Below are 24,351 nucleotides of genomic sequence, written 5' to 3'. Positions count from 1 at the left end.
TGGCGGTTTCTTCTGCTGTAACCGCATGCGAGCAGGCTATAAAGTGGCACATCTTGGTTAATAGGTCTATTACCACCATGACAGCTGTCTTCCCCTTGGATTTTGGCAGATCCGTCATAAAATCTATGGATACTGCCTCCCATGGCCTTTCTGGTGTGGGTAAGGGTTCCAGTAGCCCTGCCGGTGCCAGCCTCTCTCCCTTTGCCCTCTGGCAGCGGTCGCATCCCCTTACATATTCCCGTACGTCTTCCCGCACCTTGGGCCACCAGAACTCCCTGGTAACCAACCACATGGTTTTGTGTTGCCCGAAGTGCCCCGCGGTGGGGCTGTCGTGCAATTGTTTGAGTACCCGCCCCCTCAGTTCTCCTTCGGGTATGTACAGTGCCCCCTTGTAGTACAACGCTCCGTTCCTTTCCTCAAAACCCCCTATGTTCTCTCCACCTCCCCGAAGTCCTCTGAGCTTATCTTGGGCGTATTCATCGTTCTGGGTTCCCTCCACCAATTCTCTCGGCCCCACCAATGCTGCCCCACACACCCAGTGGTCCTCGGGGATGATATGTCTCTCCTCTGGCGCTCCCTCCCCCTCTAAATACTCTGGTTTTCGAGAGAGGGCGTCCGCTCTGACATTCTCCGGCCCTGGCACGTAACAAATCTCAAAATTGAATTTGGAGAACTCCTGTGCCCATCTCACTTGTCTCTGGTTCAGTACTCGGGCAGTTCTCCAGTAATCTAGATTTTTGTGATCGGTGCACACTTGGACCTTGTGCTGCCACCTCCGGAACGCCTCATGAATGGCGAGTAGTTCTCGGTCGTACACGGTGTAGTTCCTCTCAGACTTGTTCAGTTTCCGAGAGAAGAAGGCACACGGTCTCCATTCCGACGTATCCTTTCCCGGCTGCAGAAGCACTGCCCCCACCGCACGGTCTGATGCATCTGTTTCCACTCTCATCGGTTGTTGCAGATCCACATGCAAAAGTTGTTCTTCCGACGTGAACGCCCTTTTTAATCGTTCGAATGCTCGCTGCGCCTCTTCCGTTCAGACAAATTTCTTTTTGCTGCTGAGACAATCAGTGATGGGCGCCGTTAAGTGGGCGAAGTTCTTGATGAACTTCCGGTAGAAGTTTCCGAACCCCAGGAACCTTTGTACGTCCTTTTTGGTCTTCAGTGTCTTCCATTCCAGTACCGCTTGAACCTTGCTGGGATCCATGGCCAATCCTTTGTCTGATAAACGGTACACCAGGAATTCCACCTCTCTGGTATGAAACTGACATTTCTCCAGTTTCACCCACAGCTGGTTTGTTTGCAGCCTGCTCAGTACCTCTCTTACGTCCTGCACATGCTGCTCCTCATTCTCTGAGTACACCAATACGTCATCTAAAAATGTCACACAGTTTTTGTAAAGTAAAGGTCCCAGGACGTGATTCATGAACGATTGAAAGCAGGCTGAGCCCCCTTGTAGACCGAAGGGCATAACGAGATACTCAAAGGCCCCCAGGGGGGGTGAACATGGTGGTTTTCCATTCATCTCCCTTTCTCATTCATATCAGGTTATACGCCCCCCTCAGGTCCAGTTTGGTAAAGATTTTCCCCTTCCTCACTCGGTTCAAAATGTCATCGATTCTTGGCATGGGGAAGGTCACGGGTTCTGACACAGCATTTACGGCCCTGTAATCAACTACAAGCCTGGGTTTATCCGTGTGTTTTTTTGTCCACAAAGAAAACTGGGCTACCCCCCACCGCTCGTGACTCCCTGATGAAACCTCGTTTGAGGTTCTTGTCAATGAACTCCCTTAACTCCTGCATCTCCCGGTCGGACATAGCGTACAGCTTGCCCACTGGCAACTGGGCTCCTGGGAGTAGGTTAATTTGACAGTCAAAGGGCCTGTGCGGGGGCAGTTTATCTGCTTCTCTTTCGCTGAAGACGTTACCCAGGTCGGCGTATTGTCGTGGTACCTTCCCTTTATCAGCTACTTCCATCCCTGCTAGGGTGGCCTTGGCTCCTCCCTGAGCCTCTTCTCCCTTGCAGTGTGCTAGGCAATGTGCTGACCCAAAGGAAACTACCCGCTGGTGCCATCCCACTAGCGGATCATGCAGCGCTAGCCAGCTCATCCCCAATATGATGGGCGCCCCTCCCAGGGTGGCCACATTGAACGCTATTACCTCCGTGTGTCTGGCCACCTTCATTATCATAGGGACAGTCTGTTGGTTAACTTCTCCGCCCAACAGCTCCCTCCCATCAATCGTTGTCACCTGTAAGGGGTTACTTAAAGGGATCGTCTGTATCTGGTGTTCTGCTGCAAACTCCTTGCTCATAAAATTGCAGGAGCTGCCTGAGTCCAATAGCGCCTTTATCTTTAGCGGGTGTCCGTTTGGTAGCTCTAGCACCACCTCTACTACAAGCGCTGGTCTTGGGGGTTCAGGCTTGGGCACATTCACTGCTCTTTGGCCTGGCTGCTGTGCCCCGATTCTGGCAACCAGGCGTTGGCTTTTACCTGCTCCTGAACCCCCTCTTCTTCACCCCCAACAGCTCCCGCCATTCCTTGCCATCCCTTCCTTTGCGGACAGACTCTGGCAAAGTGACCTGGTTGTTGGCAGAGGAAACATTTCTTGGTGCTCTTTCCCTCCTTCTTCCCCCCATTGTTGGTGTTTGAAACTCCGCGTGCGCGCGCTGTCCCAATCTCCATTGGTTCTACGGGCGGAGAATGGTGCTCTGGCATCTCTGGAATGCGGAACTCACTCCAACGTTCCCCTTTCCCTTCACGCTTCTCCAAGGCTCTCGCCTCCTGGCGCGCTCCTATGGTGAGCTCGGATTTAGTCAGTTGGTCCATAGACTCCGCCCTGGGCGCGCGGGAAAGCTCATCCTTCACCGCCGCGGATAAACCTTCTTCGAACAGCATTTGTATCGGTTCCGCAGTCAGGTCCCATCCCAATTTATGGATCAGCATGGTAAACTCTGTCCAGTACTCTCAGACGGAGCGATTCCCCTGTTTACACGCCATCAACTGTCTGCGCGCCACCCCTCGCTCAATCTCGCTGGAAAACATCAGATCCATGGCGCGAAAAAACTTTCTCGAGTCTTTTAGAACGTCATTATTCGCTGCCATCAGGGGCCTCACCCAGTCTTTCGCCCCCCCTTCAAGATGCCCAATGACAAACGCCACTCTCGATTCCTCATCGGGAAAGTCATCAAACTGCAGCTTGAGGGCGTATTGCATCTCTGTTCTAAAGGCTTGATAATTTCTGGGATCCCCCCCCCCCCAAACTTCTGCACCAACCCCGGCATCTTCCTTGCGAGTGGGGTGGTTTTTCCCTTGTCCGCATCCTGAGCCCGCCTCTCTTCGAGCCTCGCCGTTTGCAGCGCTAGCTGGAGCTCCAACACCCTGTACCTTTCTTCCAGGCTTGGACCCACTCCAGCTCCTCCTGCGTCTCCGGCTCCGGTTGGGTTGCTCATGATGCCTCTCTTTGCACAAGCGGCTTTCAGGGACTGTCGGATTGCTGTGATGGGATGATGAGCTGCTTGTGCGTTAAAGCTTAGTCCCTCAGAGCTTGGGCATGGTTCTCAAACTCTGCCTTAAGCGGAGCCCCCTTAAACATGACTCCCTCAATCGCTAGCATGGTTCTCAAACTCTGCCTTAAGCGGAGCCCCCTTAAACATGACTCCCTCAATCGCTAGCAGTGGGCGTTTGCGGAATCTGCTCCAACATAAAAGTTCCTTAACAGAAACGCGTCTTCGGGATTCTCGGCGAGACAGTTTCCGGCGACGAGTGGGTGTACCTATGGGGGGTCCTGAGACTTCTCCACTGTTTTCACTGGCAGTCTCTCGGAGCCCTCCCTCCGACTCACTTTCTCTCTGAGCTCTTTCCCTCCCCCTGCTGGTACCTTCCTCTGCTGCCGAGTCTCTCTTAGCGTCCGAGAGCCCTTCCACCGCCTGCCTTTCCGATGGCAGTTCCCTGACACTGATGTACTCAGTACTTGGTTTGGGCCCCTTTTGCATCAATTACTGTCTCAATGTGGCATGGCAAGGATGCTATCAGCCTGTGGCACTGCTGAGGTGTTATAGAAGACCAGGATGCTTCAATAGCAGCCTTCAGCTCTTCTGCATTGCTAGGTCTCATGTCTCTCATCTTTCTCTTGGCAATGCCCCATAGATATGGGGTTCAGGTCAGGCGAGTTTGCTGGCCAATCAAGCACAGTAATCCCATGGGCATTGAATCAGGTTTTGGCACTTTTGGCAGTGTGGGCAGGTGCCAATTCCTGCTGGAAAATGAAGTCAGCATCCCCATAAAGCTCATCTGCAGAAGGAAGCATGAAGTGCTCCAAAATCTCCTGTTAGACGGCTGTGTTGACCCTGGACTTAATGAAGCACAGTGAACCAACACCAGCTAATGGCATGGCTCCCCAAATCAACACTTCACACTGGACTTCAAGCATCTGGCATTGTGTTCCTCCCCATTCTTCCTCCAGACTCTTGGTCCTTGGTTTCCAAATGAGATGCAAAAGTTGCTCTCATCAGAAAAGAGGACTTGGAACCACTGAGCAACAGACCAGTTCTTTTTTTTTTCTTTAGCTCAGGCAAGATGCTTCTGACGTTGTTTCTTGTTCAGGAGCGGCTTGACAAGAGGAATACGACATTTGAAGCCCATCTCCAGGATCCGTCTGTGTGTGGTAGCTCTTGATGCACTAACTCCAGCCTCAGTCCACTCCTTGTGAAAGCCCCCAACATGTTTGAATGGTCTTTTCCTGACAATCCTCTCCAGGCTGTGGTCATCCCTGCTGCTTGTGCACCTTTTTCTTCCACACTTTCCCCTTCTGCATAACTTTCCATTAATGTGCTTCGATACAGCACTTTGGGAACATCCAACCTCTTCTGCAATTACCGTTTGAGGCTTTCCTTCCTTATGGAGGGTCTCAATGATGGCTTTCTGCACAACTGTCAAGTCAGCAGCCTTCCCCATGATTGTGCTTCCTACTGAACCCATTGCAGGTGTTATGGATTGAATAGCTACTGCACCTTTTCACAATATTCTAATTTTCTGAGATTGTTAATTTGGGGTTTTTATCAGCTGTACGCCATAATCATCACAATTATAACAAATAAAGGCTTGACATATCTCGCTTTGTATGTCATGAGTCTATCTCATATATTAGTTTTACCTTTTAAGTTGAAATACTGAAATAAATGAACTTTTCCACAATATTCTAATTTTCCGAGTTTCACCTGTATTCCTCCAAAGCCCCAATATTAAGTAATAGTCATCCTAGCATCTTGTTCTCATACTGGCCATCCAGAGGCCCCAGTGGGGAATCATTGATATAAGAAGAAGCAACTGTTTAAACTGTCTAGGTGCAAGACCTGTGGCGAGTACATCTACAAAGGAAAGAAGTTCAACGCCCGGAAGGAGACGGTCCAGAATGAGTCTTACCTGGGGCTTCCCATCTTCCGGTTTTATATCAAATGAACCCGCTGCCTTGCAGAAATCACCTTCAAGGTATGAGCTATCTTCATCCTTCTTTTTCCCCTGTGCAGCTGAAAAACAAATAATGGAAATACACCATTTGCTGCATCAATGCAATAGCAAATTGGAAACACCGGTCAGTGGGAAAGCATTCTGCACTAACTGCAGGTTCTGGGTCAAGCACAAGGGAACCCCCAAATTGAGTGGCATTGCAGTGATCCAGACTTGAGGTAACCAGCACATGATGAAGAAAGTCCTTGTCCTTGAGGTGTGTTGATCATGCATTCCTTAGCACAGGATAATTACAGGTATCTCCCCACATATGCAGGGGTTACATTCTGGGCTCCTGCAGATAAGCAGACACCCTCTAAACACCCTCTCTGCTGCTTTCTCTCCAATCTGGACCAAAAATACTGTATCCAGAAATTGTGGATAATTAGAATTGAAGCTCTGGGGCCTGCTGGAGGCAGGGAGGCTGAGCAGTTTAAACAAAGCCCCACTGTGTCTCCAGACTTTTTGTGGCTTCCACCACCCTCACTGACGTTCTCTTCAGGCTCTGGGGAGGGTCTCCTTGTAAGCCGCATGGACTCTGCAGCGCTCTCCTGTCATTTCCAGCTTTGAATCAAATTATTTATTTCCCTGTACCGCTTGTATATGCGGTTGCGTGTGAGTCGATCGTGCGCAAGTGGAGGGACACCTGTACAAGAGAATTGCCATTTGAAGACTTTGTGATTCTGCCTCCCTGCTATGCATCCTAAATAAATTGGCAGTGTTTAATTATTTGTGTTCCTTTAGCTAACCATGGCTCAAGACAGCTTGGGCAAATAAAGTTTTTTGTTTAGTAAGAATGTAACCTGTCCTGCTGGGTCAGACCCCAAAGGTCCCTCAACTAGTCCAGCATTTTTCTTTCCCCAGTGGACAAACAGATGAGGGCTTGAAGGGCCAGATCCTCTCCTGCTGCGAGGAAAGAAGCAGCAGCTGCTGGATCAGGTTTAGCCCAGCATGCTGTCCTCACAGTGGCCAACCGTGCGTTCATGGTGCGCTCCCTGACTAGCAGTTGTGCACAGGCCAGGAGCAACTTGTCCTATGTGTCTCCCACTGAAATAGCTCCCTCTTGCTTCCTGTGTCCCTGTCAGACAGACCCCAAGAACACAGACTATGCCATGGAGCATGGGGCCATGCGGAACTTCCAGGCCGAGAAGCTACTGGAGGAAGAGGAGAAGCGCCTGCAGAAAGAGCGAGAGGATGAAGAGCTGAACAACCCAATGAAGGTATTTTCCGCCAGTCCCACGAGGGAAAACTTCCCTTTCATTTAAGTTCCTGTTCATTAATTGCTGTAGGTTGCTTTGAGTTAATTTGGTTAAACTAGTTAGTTTAATTGACAACAACAAAGGCGAGTGTAAGAATAACGAAGTAATAAAAACCTATGTTCCTGCTTTACCCCAAGGTTTTGGAGAACAGGACCAAGGACTCCAAGCTGGAGATGGAAGTTCTGGAGAACCTCCAGGAGCTGAAGGAGCTGAACCAGCGCCAGGCCCACGTGGACTTTGAGTCCATGCTGCAGCAGTACAAAGACTATGAGGAGCAGCAGAAAGAACGGGAGCTGGAGGAGGATGAGCAGGAGACAAAGTGAGCCAGGGCTGCCTCACATACACCAAAACGGGGGGTGGGGGTGGGTTGCTAGTGCTGACAGTGGTGTGTGAATGTTTTATTGCTAACTAGGGGCTGCTACTCCTGCCTGCTTTGCTTGCCTAACCCTCTCCTTCCCCTTAGAGCTTGCCAGAAGCATGATGATGATGAAGATTATTTATACCCTGCACATTGGCTGGGTTTCCCCAGTCACTCTGGACGGCTAACAGCATATATAAAAACTTAGTAAAACTGCCCCCCACCCCCGCTTATCATTTCCCCTGCCAGGCCTGCCCCCATGTTGGAGGTGCAGATGAGAAGGGCAGGGAGAACTGCAAAAAGCTTAAACCTTCTCATGCTGTCACCAGCCATCTTGCCACCTCTTCTGGCAATCTTGTTCCTTCCTGTGCTCCTCCTCCTGATGGAATAGCTCTTCATAATTTGCTGGGTGGCAGCAGCAGAAGGAGCAGGTCCCTGAGCCGGCCCGGGAGGAGGGAGGTGGCTGATAGTAGCACCAGCCAGTTGTGTTGCTGGTCGGCCAGACAAAGTGGATCCTGGAGGCAGGGGCCCTGGCACTGGGAGACTGAGGAGCCGATGGAATTTGTGGACAGCTGCAGCCCATCTGCAGTTTGCCTGGGCTTCCTATCCACTGCTTCTTGTCACACTGTTGTTCAGGGTTTCCCAAACTTGGGTCTCCAGCTGCTTTTGGACTGCAATTCCCATAATTCCTGAACACTGGTCCTGCTGACTAGGGATGATGGGAGTTGAGACCCAAGTTTGGGAAACCCTGCTGTAGCTCATCGTGCCATCTGCCTGTGGCCAACTAGCTAGCAGCATGACTACATTTTTATATGTTTATTACATAGTAAAATTTAGAATTGCTTTCCACCCCCTACTCCCTGAACCCTGGTTTCCTTTGACAAAATCTTACCCTTAGAGCAGCTAGCAGCAATCTGAAATTTGACATGTGCACAATGAGCTAACCTGCTACATTCCTGTGTTCTGCCTGCTTATATATCACCCTGCCAGAACTATGCTGGAACAAGCTCAGAGCAGGAGGCTGCTACAAGACTCTGATTCAGAGGATGCGGACTCTGCTTCACGTCCTGCTAAGCTGTTTGCAAAAGTGAAGCCTACAGACATCCTGCAAGAGGTATTGTGCAGAGAGGACTGTCCCATCACAGACAGGTGCATCCCCGAGATGCCCCCTGAGCCCCAGGCCATGTCTCTCTTTTTTAAAAAAAATATTTTTATTGAGTTTCTCTTAAAAAAAACCAAAAGGAAAAAAAAAAAACAAATCAACAAATTCAAAAGAAATATCCATACATAGCACAAAAATAACATCCATTACAGTTCTTTGTCTTCTTTCTTGAATCTTTATATATTTAGATATTTAAACCTTTCCTCTACACACCCATTGACCTCCTTCCTTCCCGATTTCGGGCTTCTTAATAAAAATTCTTTCTTTTTTCTGCAGCTATTAATTGTTAATGGTTTACGCGTCGTAAGACTTATATCAAACCTGCTATAGTTTTTAGGTCTCTATAGTTTCCTTCAATGTATACCATAAATTTATCCCAATCACTAATAAACTTTGTATTTTTTTGGTTTCTCATTTTTTGTGTCATTTTTGCTAAATCAACATATTCATATAATTTTGTTTGCCAATCTCTGATCGTTGGGGTATTTGGACTTTTCCAATTTTGTGCAATTAATATTCTAGCGGCGGCTGTGGCATATTGGAATAATGTCTTATCTTCTTTTTTTATTTCATCCCCAATTATTCCTAGTAAGAAGGCCTCTGGTCTTTTAGGGAAGGTATATTTAAATATTTTTTTTAACTCATTATAAATAAGTTCCCAGAACTTCTTCATTTTTTCGCAGGTCCACCACATATGGTAGAAATTGCCTTCTTTGATTTTACACTTCCAGCAAGCCTTATTTCCTGTTTTGTACATTTTCACTAGTTTTGCCGGTGTGATGTACCACCTATACATCATTTTTTCCAAATTTTCTCTGAGTAAGACACATGCCGTGAATTTCATTCCAATAGTCCATAGTTTCAACCACTTATCATATTCTATATTGTATCCCAAGTCCATTGCCCATTTTGTCATGACCTCCTTTATTTCTTCATCTTTAGTATCCCAATCTAATAATATGTTATACATTTTAGATAATAACTTGGATTTACCTTCAATTATTTCTATCTGAAATTTAAATTTTTTCTCGTTTATCCCTACTTTTTTGTCTTCCTTCCATACTGCGTTTATTTGATGAAATTGCAGCCAGCCTGTTAATTTGTCTTTCAACTCCTCATATGTTCTCAATTTCCATCCACTCTCTGATCTTGTCAGTAGGTTTTCATATGTCAGTCTCCTTCCATATTTGCCTTTTTGGTTGTTAAAATATCAATTGGTGAAAACCACCGGGGTGTTTTCCATTCCAGAAGTTTTTTATTTTTCTCCCAAACTTCATATAGTGGCCCTCTAATAATGTGGTTTGAAAAAACCTTTATGTACCTTTTCTTTATTTAGCCACAAATAGGCATGCCAACCAAATCTGTTGTTGAAGCCTTCTAAGTCTAACAGATTGGTGTCTTCCAAATTAATCCAATCTCTGATCCAGCAGAGGCAGGAGGCCTCAAAGTATAATTTCAGATTGGGTAACGAGAATCCCCCTCTTTCTTTCCAATCTGTAAGTAATTTGAATCTAATTCTCGGTCTTTTCCCTTGCCATATAAATTTCGAAAGAGTTTTTTGCCAATCTTTAAACATCGAGGAACCTCTAATCACTGGGATGTTTTGGAACAAAAATATCATTCTTGGGAGTATGTTCATTTTTATTGCCGCCATCCTTCCCGCCCACGAAAGTTTTACTCTGTTCCACGTATCTAGATCTTTTTTAATCTCCTTCCATGTTGTGGAATAATTATCCTGAATTAAATTTATGTTTTTTGTGGTTAGCCAAATTCCCAAATATTTTATTTTTTTAGCCACCTTGATTCCATTCTGTATCACCAGTTTTTCTCTTTCATCTTTTCCCAAATTTTTAGTCAACATTTTTGTCTTTAATTTGTTTAATTTAAAACTGGATAGTTTGCCATATTCTTCTAATATCTCCAAGGCCTTACTAACACTTTTCTGCGGTTCTTCTAGGGATAGCATCAGATCATCTGCGTACGCTTTTAGTTTGTATTCCTTCGTTCCAACTTTGATCCCTCGAATCTCTGGTGTTGCTCTTATTTTGTTCGTAATTACCTCTAATACCATAATGAATAAAAGCGGGGATAGAGGGCATCCCTGTCTTGTTCCTTTTTCAATCTTGAATGAATTTGTTAGATTATTGTTTATAATCAGTTTAGCAGATTGGTTCGAATAAATCGATTTTATTCCTTCCATAAATTCGCCCTCTAGCCCTGCTTTCTCCATACTTTTTAATAAGAACAGCCATGAGACATTGTCGAATGCCTTCTCTGCATCGATGAAAATCAGCGCCGCAGGTATCTCATTCTTACACACCAGATATTCAATGATGTTTATGATATGCCTTACATTGTCTTTGAGTAACCTATTTGGGAGGAATCCTGCTTGATCTTTATGTATTAAATTTACTAGGCATTTTTTGAGTCTGTTTGCCATCACCTCTGCGAAGATTTTATAATCGTTGTTTAATAGTGATATAGGTCTATAGTTTTTGATATTTAATTTATCCGTGTCCGGTTTAGGGATCATCATAATGTGGGCCTCTTTCCATGTCTCTGGTATCCTACCTCCTCTTAATATATTGTTCATGGAGACTTCTGGGTTAGCGCCTCCGGTAATGGCGGGATTCCTCTGATCGGGAGGAATTTGCTTCGTGGAAATCCGGGTCTGGCCACCACGGCGAAGGCGGAGACCCACTAAAAATCACAGGCGGGTGAAGCCTGTGAACCTGGGATTCGGCTGGCACCTTTTGTGCCTCCCCTACTCGCGGGGAAACCCGATTTTGGGGATCTGTAGTGACGTGGGGTGAGCGGCGCGGTGCTTCAAATTGACTGCTTCTTTCACGGAGCGAAGCCGCATTGCTGTTGCCGGAGAGCGCTGACTTTTTCCTGTGGACAGTTTGATCTTAAAACAACTACCCGTGAGTAGAGCGGAGTATTGGATCTTTAAAAGTCTTAATTTGGCACCGAAACGGGGAGGTTTAAAACAGGAAGTCCGCCTTCCCCTTTTGTAAATAGACTGAAGCAAAGAGGTTGCAAGCTAAAGTCTTGGAAAGCCTTCTGTAAAGGACTAAATTTTCATCGATTAAAATCATTAAACCCCCCTTGGAAGCAGGAAAAGAGGGGGGAAGTTTTAGACTGTGTAAACCTGCAGGAGAGAGTGAAGAACTTAAAATACCACCTCTCTGAACCTTGAAACGGGCTGCTAGTAAGACTGATGTTTTTGCAATGTTCATTGACTGTGAATAGAACATTTGCTGACAGCTAGTTAAAGAAGAGAAATATTTTGTTTCCACTGTCTCCTTCTGCGTTTAAAAAGGAGTAAAAGTAAATGAAAATTGAAACTAACTTTAATGTTTGAACTGTGTTTAAAAGGATCAAGACAAATAGAAACTGTTTCCCTCTAGAGGAAGCCTTTGAAACTGTTACAAGAGCTGAGCTGGGGGAATTTCCAGCTGCAAGCTTAAAAGCCATGAGATTCTGGGATTGACCTTGAATTGGTTAAGAATGTCGACAGAAGAGGCCTTAGTGGTTGTTTTAAGTAAGATAAGTGATTCACTGGAACAGCTTAGAAGAAGGTGGATGTGGCAACTACCAAAATTGATAATTTGGGACAAAAAGTGACTACTAATACAGAAACTATTCAGAAGTTTATACAGGATTCTACTCTGACATGGCAAACTGCGGAGAAGGCTAGGGAGAAAGTTGTTGCTGTTGAACCTAAAGTAACACAATTGGAGAGAGTGTGTGTCCCAGCCTCACAGATGCAACTTGATGATCATAAGTTGATGCCCTCTATGATTGAATTTAAAGAAAATCAGATTCTGAGGATCAGAGCCCTATCTGAACTGGAGGACTTGGGTCAAGAAGAGATCAAACTTGTGAGGGCCTTCAGACTTGGAAGAGGAGGGGAAAAAGGAAAGAACAAAATAAGAGACTGTTGGAACTACCAGAAGAACCTAGAAGAACAACAGTCAAGAGAAAAAAAATTGAAAGACGTCCCGAAATATCTTTTGGATCTTAGGCCTAATTATGGAGACTTGGTCGCCCTGTCGAGAAGGAATAAAATCATCTTTAGGTGGGAGTTTCCCCGAGATCTGCTCTCTAGCCTCAAAGGAAGGAAAATAAAAATAAGATCAGCAGAAGACAAAGTAAAGTACGAAGAAGACTTGCAGAAGGGACTTGGAAAAGAGTTAAGAGCCTCGGATAGAAGATCACCAGGTTGATGGACTATATGGAATTAGTGGAAATGACTGGCAGATTCCGAGACCAGGGAGAAGAGACGGAGGAAGAAGTTTGGAAAAAGTTTAAAGACTATTTATAGAAATATTGTAAATTAATCAGTGTTTGAAAAATTTTGGAACGAAGTTACATGGCTTTAGTAGAAATGTTATAAGGAATTAAGTACAATTAGATTATTAGAGTATTAAAGGGAAAATAAGATTAAAATATGTTAAGATAACTATATGACAGAAAATAGAGGAAGATGGAAAGGAATTGCTGAAACAATTAATAGAAGTGGAAGACAAAAAGGGAGGTGTGAGGAGGTCCCTGAAACAAGTGAATGAAAGTTAAGATATTGAAATGATATGATCTGAGTTTTAAATTGTTTTTGTTTTGTTTGGCTTATGTTGTGTTGTGCAATGTTTATATATTGTATTGTGTTGTTTTTTTATTTTCTTTTTTTCTTTCTTTTCTCTTTTGTAGTGTTTAAAAGTAATAAATATTTTTTTAAAAAAAATAATAATATATTGTTCATGATGTCACATAGCACTGGCGTTAGTTGGTTTTCTAATACTTTATAATATTTAGCTGACAGTCCATCCAGTCCCGGGGCTTTCCCTGGTTTCATCTTCCTTATCGCATCCTGGATCTCTTCTGCTTTTATAGGTTTATTTAATTGAGTTCTTTCTTCCTCTGTTATGGTCTTCCCACTGTAGTCTTCTAAATATTCTTCTATCCGGGTTATCTCTTTGTCTTCCTTTTTGTACAATTTCTCATAAAATTTGAGGAAATTTTCCTTTATTTCTTTTGCATCTTCTATCAATTGTTCCTCTATTTTTATCTTATTTATTACATTTTGTTTTCGCCTTTTTCGCAGTTGCCAAGCTAATAGTTTACCTGTTTTGTTAGCTGATTCAAAATATTTTTGTTTCATTAACTTAATTTTCCATTCAATTTCTTGACTTGTTAGCATTGAATACTGTGTTTGTAACATTTTTATTATTTGTATGTTTTGTTCATCTTTCGGGTTTGTTATTAATTTTTTCTCACATTCTCTTAGCTGACTAAGGATTTCCTCTTTCTTTTGTTCTCTTACTTTCCTCTTATAGCTATTTTGCTGAATAAGAAACCCTCTTAGGACCGCCTTGCTGGCATCCCAGACTACATCTATACTTGTTTCTTTATTGAGATTCAGGCTGAAATAGTCTTTTAAGGTGGCTTTGGCCTTTTCAATAACACCTTCACTCTCTAATAAATATTCATTCATTCTCCATCTGAACCCACACTGTGATACACCTTTTATTTCAAAAACTATTGAATTATGATCAGAGAGGGTTCTAGGTTGGATTTCACACTTTGAAGTTCTTAATGTAAGTTCTCTTGAGACCCAGATTTGATCAATTCTGCCCCAGCTCTTATGTGGCTCTGAAAAGAAGGTGAATTGCTTCTCTATTGGGTGTTTGTATCTCCAGATGTCTACTAAATCTAAATTTTCCTCCAGATTGTTAAAGGATCTTGGCAGTTTCCCTTGATTACATTTTTTCTTTTCTGATTGTCTGTCTATTTCTGGTGCTGGCACTCCATTGAAATCTCCCAATAATATCGTCTTGTTACACTCTAGCTCCAGTAATATTAGTTCCAGTTTCTTAAAGAACTCCAATTTATTCAGGTTCGGGGCATATATGTTTATCACATTAAGTTTTTCACCCTGGAAGTTAATTTGTACCCCCAAAATCCTTCCTTCATCGTCTTTGCAGATCAATTTGGGTTCCCATTTTTCTTTGACATATATCGCTACCACTCTTCCCCCCCCCCCCGCAATAGAATTTATAAACAACCCCTAATTTTTTGTTTATCAGAATATGTTTATGCTTTTTAGTCACGTGTGTCTCCTGTATACAGATTAAATCAAGATTCTTTCTTTTCAAAACATTCACGATTTTATTCCTTTTGGTTTTTTCATTCAAACCGTTCACATTCCATGACAAAATTTTCAGATTCATTATTGTGTTTACTTTCCAATCTACAAATAACGAATAATTTAGATTCGAGTGGTTTTGTTTTCTGTATCCTCTTCCTCTTCCTCTTCCTCTTCCTCTTCCTCTTCCTCTTCCTCTTCCTCTTCCTCTTCTTCTTCTTCTTCTTCTTCTTCTTCTTCTTCTTCTTCTTCTTCTTCTTCTTCTTCTTCTTCTTCTTCTTTCTTCTTCTTCTTCTTCTTCTTCTTCTTCTTCTTCTTCCGCTGCTTCCTCTTCCTCTACTTCTTCTTCCCTTCCTTTATCTTCCTGTTCTTTTCCTTTCTCCTTTTTTCTTCTTCTCTCCTCTGGGTCTCCGTTTCTTCCTCCATATCTCTCCTCTACTTTTCCAAGATCTTTCTTATATCTACGCAGAAATTTCCTCACTTCTTGGGTCTCAGTAATTCTGAATCTTTTTTCTTAATAGAAAAAGGAGATTCCCTCAGGGAACTCCCATCTATGTTGTATACCATTGTTTTTTTACACACTTACTAGCTGTTTGTAACCTTCTCTTTTGCATAGGAGTCTAGTTGGTATCTCTTTAAAGATGATGATTGGTCTGCCTTCGATGATTAATTTCTTTAGATAACTTGTTCTTAATATCATATTTTTCATCTCCATCGAATTAAATATAACTAGGCAATCTCCTGGAACTTTTTTTTATTTTACATGTTTAGACCTTATTTTTATTCTAAAAGCGTTTTCCATCGTATAGGCAACCTCCTCTTCTTTCAGTTCTAACCATTTCACTAGCTCTTTAGTCATTTTTTCTTTAATATTCTCATTTGTTTCTTCTCCTACTCCTCTAAATTTTAAATTTAGCTGCTTCTGTTTCATTTCAATCATCGCTAAATTATCCAAAACTTGGTCTTGATTTCTCTTCAGTTCTCCTATTTCATCTTTTATCCTATCTGTCTCCTTCCTTTGTTCTTTCATATCTTTTTGTATTTTTTTTTGTTTCTTCCATAGTCTTTGACCAAACTGTCAAGTCTTTAATTTTATTTGACAGTTCTCCTACTACTCCCTCTATTTTCTTATCTATCAACTCATGCATCTCTCCTAGCTTTTTCTCCATATGTATTTCTCTCTGTTTGAATTCTTCCTTTATTTTTAGCCATAGGATATCTAAGTCCTTGATTTCTTCTTGTCGGGATGCTTTCCTATCTAATGGTGTTCCTCCTATCTTTTCCCCGTTTTTCCCAGACATTTTCTCCTCGACTTTTTTAATTGAGTTTCTTGTAATATTTGTTCTCTCCCCTAGAGGGTGCACAATCTTAACCAGTTTTAATTAATTATCAGACAATATATTCAACAGCATTTTCTTAAACAATCTAATTCCAAAAAAAATAAAAATTTACCAATAGAGATCAAAAAAGAAACGTGTAAGATAGTTCTGTGAATATGACAAATCAGGTTGTTCTCAGTCCCTTTAGGTTCTTACAAATACACAAAGATGTTATTCATTCAAAATTAGCTTGTAGAATTTCTGACTCCAAATCTAAAGTCCCAAATATCAATTACCGTATTTTTCGCTCTATAAGACGCACCAGACCACAAGACGCACCTAGTTTTTGGAGGAGGAAAACAAGAAAAAAAATATTCTGAATCTCAGAAGCCAGAACAGCGAGAGGGATTGCTGCGCAGTGAAAGCAGCGATCCCTCTTCCTATTCTGGCTTCTGGGATAGCTGCGCAACCTGCATTCGCCCCATAAGACGCACACACATTTCACCTTACTTTTTAGGAGGGAAAAAGTGAGTCTTATAGAGCAAAAAATACGGTAGTTTCCCAAATCAAAATCCCAGTTTATAAACTTACAATCTGTAAACTCTGAATTTAGGTAAAGTCCAAGGTAAATTCACAATTAATACAGGTTAATTCGAATTGATTCAGTAATCTTATGAAGAAATTATTATTTATGCAATGATAAGGGCCTTATATGAAGACCGTTAATAAAATATCAATCTTGCAAAAAAGACTTTATGTAAAGTAACCTTTAGAAAAATCATAAATTTAACATATATCTGACTTTTGTTTTAGATAATGGCTCCCTGTTCTTTCTTTTACTTGATCTTCAGCCACTTAGTTAGCTTAATCCAATTCAAATATTTTATCAAAAGAGGGAATCAGTATTTGGAAATCGCTCTAAATAAATTTCTTCTGTATCCAGAAAGGGACAAAAAGCGCCAACACAGTCCGTAGAGAAAAAAAAATATTGATGGATGAAAAATAAAAATAAAAAATAAAAAATAAGCGCAGTCTCTAATGTGCGGTCTGGTAGGTTAGGCCTCCAAAAAAAAGAGGAAAAGGTAGAGAAGAGAGGGTTGTTTATTTTAAGTTCTAAGTTCTATGCTCTTCAGCCACTTGCTGGCTTAATCCAATATTGAGTTATGTTGAGAAGAGACGCAGAGATCCAAAATCAGTCTATCAAATGGAGGGGAGTATATACCCCAGTAATCTTAAATATACCCCTCTATGACTTAGTTCGTATATAATTCCATTCCAAAAAGCTCCAACCTTTGAGAGTCCGGGGTATTCAGAGTTTAATCCAATCAGTCAAAGAGAAAAGATAAGTATCCAAATAAAGATATGTATATAGCCCTATAAATTCAATTCATGTAGGGTTCCAGGTAACTCAGAAAAAGTAAGTGAAGAAGTCAAAAATCTAAATTCTTTAGGGGGGGAGAGGTTAAAGTACAGAGTTGAGGTTTGAAAAAAAAAGAAGCAAAAATTTACACTCTTGCTTTATCAATTACCAAGCTGTAATATAGGGGGTTCAGGATTTAAAACAAAAAAATTAATAATAAGTGGAGATTATTATTTAATGTCTATTTTAAAGCCTTTGTGTTTTATTTCGTGTTCTCTCTTCTCCCCTCCTTCCCCCTTATGTTTCCGTATTAAGGATTAAGGCTTCGAAGTATTTCACTCTTTGTAACCACTCTGTTCAGTTCTTTCTCTTATCTTTTAAAGCTCTCCTCAGAAAGAATACAAAGTCTCTAAAGGTCTTCTTCGTTACTTTTATATTATTTAGATTCCTTTGCCTCGCTTAAAAGTTGCTGAGGACTTTCACTTTTCTGTTTCTACAGCGGGTGACTAATCACTTCCTTTCTTCACTCTTACGGCTATATATCCTGCGCCATTTTCACTCCGAAAAACGAGTCACGCTCCTCAATTAAATCCTTTTACATCCAGAGTTCACTTAGTGTATAATCCAAATTTTTAGCCAAGAATTATTCCAAAAACACTAAGGGTTCTGTTCTTAAAGTTATGGAGGTTTGTCGCTTTTCCAGTGGGAGCTAGAGGCATCGCAACACGGGGTCCACAGAGCTTACCATTCGCGTTTCTCAGTCCCGTCGCTCTCGAGTCACCCCGGAAAAACGTCGGAACTACTCCAACGCTGCTGGACAGCTTGTCCCTCAAGGGTGTCCCCCTTGAGATTTTGGGGGTTGCAGTGCCTTTGCGTTGCCCCCAAGCCCCCGTGAGGCTTGGAAAAGCCCTTCAGCAGCTTCTCCGCGCTCCCTGCTGCGTGCGATCCAAACCGGAAGTCCTCCCCAGGCCATGTCTCAATTGCATTGCTAGTGATGAGTTCAAACTTGTCACCCTCTGCCTTCCCACAACATGCAAAAGGGAATTCCATTGAAACGTTGGGGAATCCCTTCTCAATCTCAGGCATCACCTTGATTTTAGGGTGTGTTTACAGCAGCAGAAAACGGCTAGATCATGACTGTTGAGGTAGATGCAACCAGAATAGTGTGGATTGCTGAACAATAGCTACACCTTTAATGCGTCGTCTGGAGGCTCCATCTGGTGGAAAACACTGCAGCTGGAGTGTTGATGGGGACAGACTCAGGTGCTCAAAAGCTTGCACTGGCTGCCCCTTCGCTACCAGGCCAGGTGGAAGGTTCTTGTATTAATTTACACAGCCTTTTGCAATTTGGGTCTAATAATAATAATAATAGCGCCACTACCGAGAAGGCCCTCTGCCTGGTTTCCTGTAACCTCACTTCTCGCAGCGAGGGAACCGCCAGAAGGCCCTCGGCGCTGGACCTCAGTGTCTGGGCTGGACGATGGGGGTGGAGACACACCTTCAGATATACTGGACCAAGGCCGTTTACGGTTTTCAATGTCAGCACCAACACTTGGAATTGTGCTCGGAATGTATGCAACTGCAAACAGAAACAAGGAAACTCGCAGAGGGGGTCTGGAAGTGACCTGAGAGCCTCAGATATTAGAACACCGGACTGATGAGGATATAATGACATAAGGACTGACATTACCCGGAACCAGGAAAAGGGACGGTGGATAAATCTAGAATGAGAAATGCTTTTTGTAATAAACCTATATTTATGGAATTAGTGTAATACTAATGAAATTTTAAGTGATGTTGGAAAGGAAGTAATTGGCTTAAGCAGAAAGGTTAAATATGGTTTGAATTTAGAAATTTTAGAGATTTGAGGACAAGATAAAATTAATGATATTAATGCAAAAAATGATGTGGTTTAAGTAATAAGGGGAAATAAGAATTTGCAAAAATGGTTTGATTATAAATGATAATATGAAGTAATATTATATGGGGTTACATAAACAAGGGCAAGATAAGAGGGTATGAATTTGCTGAATTAATTTTTAAATGGAATACAAAGAGAGAGGTGAGAGGAAGTCAGGAAAATAAGTAAAAGAACGGTGAGAAATTGAAAGGAGGATTTTTTTATTTTTATTTTTCTTGTTTCTGTGTTGAATTTTTTGGCCTTTGTATTTTTATTTTTTTGGTGTTTCTCTTTTTTTTCTTTCTTTCCTTTGTTCTTTTTGTAACCTTTTTTCTTGTTAAAATCTAATAAAATATATATATATATATATATATATATATATATATATATATATATATATATGCTTTCGTAGATTTTCACGGGTACAGGAATGCAGGTTTTGGTGTCCTCGGGTGTCTTCCCGTGTAAAAGTTGGGGTGTCTAGGCGACGTTTCGACGAGGTCTCACTCGTCATCTTCAGGCTGGTGCTTTCGGCTTCTTGTTACTGGAACAGAGCGGGATCTCAATGTTTGAGTTCCTATAAATACTGTAGAGGGGGTGTGGTGTCTAGCCTCCAATGTTCTGGGCAGAGAGGAAGTTCTAGCACACTAGCCTGGGAACTTCCTCTCTGCCCAGAACATTGGAGGCTAGACACCACACCCCCTCTACAGTATTTATAGGAACTCAAACATTGAGATCCCGCTCTGTTCCAGTAACAAGAAGCCGAAAGCACCAGCCTGAAGATGACGAGTGAGACCTCGTCGAAACGTCGCCTAGACACCCCAACTTTTACACGGGAAGACACCCGAGGACACCAAAACCTGCATATATATATATATATATATATATATAGGAATTGTGCTCGGAAACGTCCTGGGGTTTCCCAGTGCCTCCAGGTGCACCTCATCTCTTGCATCCCTGCTTGATCACTGAAGTCTTTTGGGAAAACTGTGTTAGTAGTCTCCCTTGACACAGATGCTTGGCTTGGATCCACCAGGAGCCCAGGCACCCATAAGCACATGAAAAGAAACCGACAAGTAGGATCCGAGCTCAATAGCACTTTCCTCCGTTGCTGTTTCCAGCAATGGGTTCTGTATTTGGGGCCTAATCTTACGGGAACTTCCAGTTGAGGTTTTTGAACTTCCAGCACTTACTGAATAATAATAATAATAATTTATTATTTGTACCCCGCCCATCTGGCTGGGTTTCCCCAGCCACTCTGGGCGGCTTCCATAGAAACCAAAAAACACTAAAATATCATACATTAAAAACTTCCCTGAACAGGACTGCCTTAAGATGTCTTCTGAATGTCGGTAGTTGTTTATCGTTTTGACATCTGATGGGAGGGCGTTCCACAAGGCGGGTGCCACCACTGAGAAGGCCCTCTGCCTGGTTCCCTGTAGCTTTGCTTCTCGCAGTGAGGGAACCGCCAGAAGGCCCTCAGCACTGGACCTCAGCGTCCGGGCAGAACGATGGGGGTGGAGACACTCCTTCAGGTATACCTGGCCGAGGCCGTTTAGGGCTTTAAAGGTCAACACCAGCACTTTGAATTGTGCTCGGAAATGTACTGGGAGCCAATGTGGTCTCGGCGGCCGCCCCCAGTCACCAGTCTAGCTGCCGCATTCTGGATTAGTTGTAGTTTCCGAGTCACCTTCAAAGGTAGCCCCACGTAGAGCGCATTGCAGTAGTCCAAGCGGGAGATAACTAGAGCATGCACCACTCTGGTGAGACAGTCTGCGGGCAGGTAGGGTCTCAGCCTGCGTACCAGGTGGAGTTGGTAGACAGCTGCCCTCGATACAGAATTGACCTGCGCCTCCATGGACAGCTGTGAGTCCAAAATGACTCCCAGGCTGCGCACCTGGTCCTTCAGGGGCACAGTTACCCTATTCAGGACCAGGGAGTCCTCCACACCAGCCCACCCCCTGTCCCCCCAAAACAGTACTTCTGTCTTGTCAGGATTCAACTGCAATCCATTAGCCGCCATCCATCCTCCAACCGCCTCCAGGCACTCACACAGGACCTTCACTGCCTTCACTGATTTGAAAGAGAGGTAGAGCTGGGTATCATCTGCATATTGATGGACACCCAGTCCAAACCCCCTGATGATCTCTCCCAGCGGCTTCATATAGTTGTTAAAAAGCATGGGGGAGAGGACGGAACCCTGAGGCACCCCACAAGTGAGGGCCCAAGGGTCTGAACACTCATCCCCCCCCCCCCACTTTCTGAACACGGTCCAGGAGGAAGGAGCGAAACCACTGTATAACAGTGCCCCCAGCTCCCAACCCCTCTAGACGGTCCAGAAGGATGTTATGGTCGATTGTATCAAAGGCCGCTGAGAGAGCCAGCAGAACTAGGAAACAACTCTCACCTTTGTCCCTAGCTCGCCAGAGATCATCAACCAGTGCGACCAAGGCAGTTTCAGTCCCATGATGAGGCCTGAACCCCGATTGGAAGGGATCCAAATGGTCCGCATCCTCCAGGCGTGCCTGGAGTTGTTCAGCAACCACGCGCTCAATCACCTTGCCCAAGAATGGAAGATTTGAGACTGGGTGATAGTTGGCCATACTCGCTGGGTCTAAAGATGTTTTTTTAAGAAGCGGTTTAATGACTGCCTCTTTCAGCGGATCTGGGAATGTTCCCTCACAGAGGGAAGCATTCACCACCCCGCAGAGCCCATCGCCCAGCCCGTCCCGGCTTGCTTTTATTAGCCAGGATGGGCAAGGATCAAGGAGACAGGTGGTTGGTTTCATGCGTCCAAGCAGCCTGTCCACATCCTCGGGGGTAATGGATTGAAATTGATTCCATGCAACTTGACCAGACAGGGCTCTAGCACTCTCCCGCCCCAGCCCTGCTCCCACGGGTGGTGTCTAGCTCCTTCCGAATATGAGTGATTTTATTTGCAAAAAACTTTGTAAAATTGTTGCAGGAGATCTTGGGGTCTTTACAAGGCCCCGGTGGTAAAGGTGGTTCCGTTAAATTGCGGACCACCTGAAAGAGTTTCCTGCTACTATTTTCTGCAGATGCAATAGAGGCGGTGAAGAAAGTCTTCTTCGCCGTCGCTATCACCACTTGGTAGGCTCGACGTTGAGCTCTAACCTGTGTCCGGTCAGATTCGGAGTGAGTTTTCTGCCACCGACGCTCTAGCTGTCGCAGCGATTGTTTCATTGCCCTCAGCTCCGAAGAAAACCACGGGGCTGTCCGGGCTCCATGCAATCGGAGAGGGCGCTTCGGAGCCAGACAGTCGATAGCCCTGGTTAACTCCACATTCCAGCGGGCCACCAGGGAATCAGCTGAAACACCATCAATATGGGATAAAGCATCCCCTACCACTCTCTGGAAACCATTTGGATCCATTAAGTGGCGGGGGTGGACCATCCAAATTGGTCCCACCTCCCTGCAGAGGGGAAGGGTCGCAGAGAAGTCCAGTTGCACCAGGAAGTGATCTGACCATGGCACTTCTTTTGTTTCACTTTTACTTAGTTTCAGATCACCCACATCACTAGAGGTGAATACCAGGTCTAAGGCATGTCCATGACTATGAGTTGGGCCCAACTTATTCAGGGACAGCTCCATGGAGACCATGCTTTCCACGAAGTCCCAAGCGGCCCCTTGTAAGGTCGTGTCGGCATGGATGTTAAAATCCCCTAGGACAATCAAGCTAGGTATCTCCAGGAGAACATCCGCCACGACCTGAAGCAGCTCAGACAGGGAATCCTTGGTGCAGCGGGGAGGTCGGTACACCAAAAGGAATCCTGTACTGCCCCTATTGCCCAACTTCCAGAACATGCACTCAGAAAACTGGGTCTTCCCAGTAGGACGCCTGATGCAAGCTAGTGACTTCCTAAAAATCACTGCAACCCCCCCTCCCCGCCCACATGACCTGGGTTGCTGTGTGTAAGAGAAACCTGGTGGGCAAGCAGCAGTGGTTTTATTCATCATTGACCTGGCATTACACAACAACTCATTCAGGTCATGTGGGTTTCCCCTGTTGATTCCAGTATCCATCCGGTCAAGGCCAGACCCGGAGGCACGGATAGTCCTCAAACAACGACTAAACCTGCCTCCTCGGTAATGACATGGTCTGGTCTTCGTGTAACTCCGCCTCCTGCCCATGATCACCGAGATTGGATGTCCCAGTGCTTCCTCCCCTGTGCAACTTGTCCCAGCCATCGTGTTGGCTGGGGCCCCACTCCCAGGCAGCCCTGATCCCGTCCCTTGAAAACAAAACACAAACTATACAGAACCAATAAAACAACAAAAAACAAAAACAGAACAATTATACTAAAATTAATCCCCAACCAAATATCCATCCCACCCACCCACCCCCAACAAAGGGAAAAAAGGGGGGGGGATACAAATTTAAATTGCCACCGACTGCTTGAGGACATTTTAAAACACATTAACCACTTGGAACAGGGAAGCAATCGCAAAACACTTCCCAACTTCCCCAAAAGTTTGTTCCAAATAAGGGCCTGGGCCACGCCCCCTGGGCCAGTTGGAAAAGCCCCTGGAAGGGAGCAGGCCCTGCAGTCCTCACCCAGCTGATGGTCCAAGGCCTCACCACAGCAGGAGTCCCTTTATAGCTGGGAGAGAGGGCCTGGGCCACGCCCCCTGGGCCAGTTGGAAAAGGCCCTGGAAGGGAGCAGGCCCTGCAGTCTGAAGGCTTTTTCATTCCATCAGGAACTTCAGTCACATTCAGCTTTTATAATTTTCATTTTTAATCTTATTGCATTGGGCATCTGGTACAGTGCTTAGAGGCAGCTGTGACAAAACAGTATTGAATTGTCAAAATAAATAAATGAATTCCCATCATTGGCTGTGCTTGCTGGGGGTGTTGGGAGTTGTAGTTCAGCAATACCTGGCAGAGTAGAAGGTCCCCTGCACCTGGTGCATTCAGTAATCCTCTGGGTGGAAGAAAACAAAGATGACTTACTATACATGCATAATTTTAAAATTTATGTTTGTGCAAACCACAATTGCAGAGTTGAGCAGATAGGTTGCTGGAGTTGTTAGCCTTTTAACCCCCAGTGTGCAACACAAAATCTTATTGTGCTCCCCTGTCCCATCCCGCCCCCAGCCTCATCTTAGGACTCTGAGCCTCAAGCAAAGAAACTGAAGGTGTTCCAGTCCTACAGAGGCAGCTTGAGGACCACAAATTGATGCTTTCTATGATTGAGCTTAAGGAAAAACAGACGAATTTGAGGATCAGAGCTTTACCTGAACTGGAGAAGGATACTTTGATAGACTTTCTCACGCAGGAGTTTGCAGATTTTTGGGACTTGGACTTGGAGCAAGAGGACTT

General features: G+C 44.1%; 1 protein-coding gene and 1 long non-coding RNA gene across 2 annotated transcripts in view; one reads left to right on the top strand and one right to left on the bottom strand.

The window, feature by feature from the left end:
* Nucleotides 1-8,247, top strand: part of LOC310835969 (splicing factor YJU2-like) — a 31,345-nt gene extending 23,098 nt beyond the window's left edge. The window contains 5 exon segments of the mRNA XM_083720937.1: nucleotides 5,345-5,456; nucleotides 5,460-5,489; nucleotides 6,593-6,727; nucleotides 6,904-7,085; nucleotides 8,023-8,247. Of these exon segments, the coding sequence (XP_083577063.1) occupies nucleotides 5,345-5,456; nucleotides 5,460-5,489; nucleotides 6,593-6,727; nucleotides 6,904-7,085; nucleotides 8,023-8,068 (505 nt within the window). The 3' untranslated portion in view covers nucleotides 8,069-8,247.
* Nucleotides 8,248-8,378: 131 nt separating this feature from the next.
* The window catches only part of LOC310836020, a 24,336-nt gene continuing 8,363 nt past the window's right edge, over nucleotides 8,379-24,351 (bottom strand). Inside the window, exon 3 of the long non-coding RNA XR_014559839.1 lies at nucleotides 8,379-10,843. This is a non-coding gene — a long non-coding RNA (uncharacterized lncRNA). The remainder of the gene's footprint in view (nucleotides 10,844-24,351) is intronic.

This window comes from Podarcis gaigeae, assembly GCF_964106915.1.
Source record: "Podarcis gaigeae genome assembly, chromosome: W".
Taxonomy (NCBI): Eukaryota; Metazoa; Chordata; class Lepidosauria; order Squamata; family Lacertidae; genus Podarcis; species Podarcis gaigeae.
Note: the sequence above shows the minus strand (reverse complement) of the source record. Positions and strands in the feature narration are given on the sequence as shown.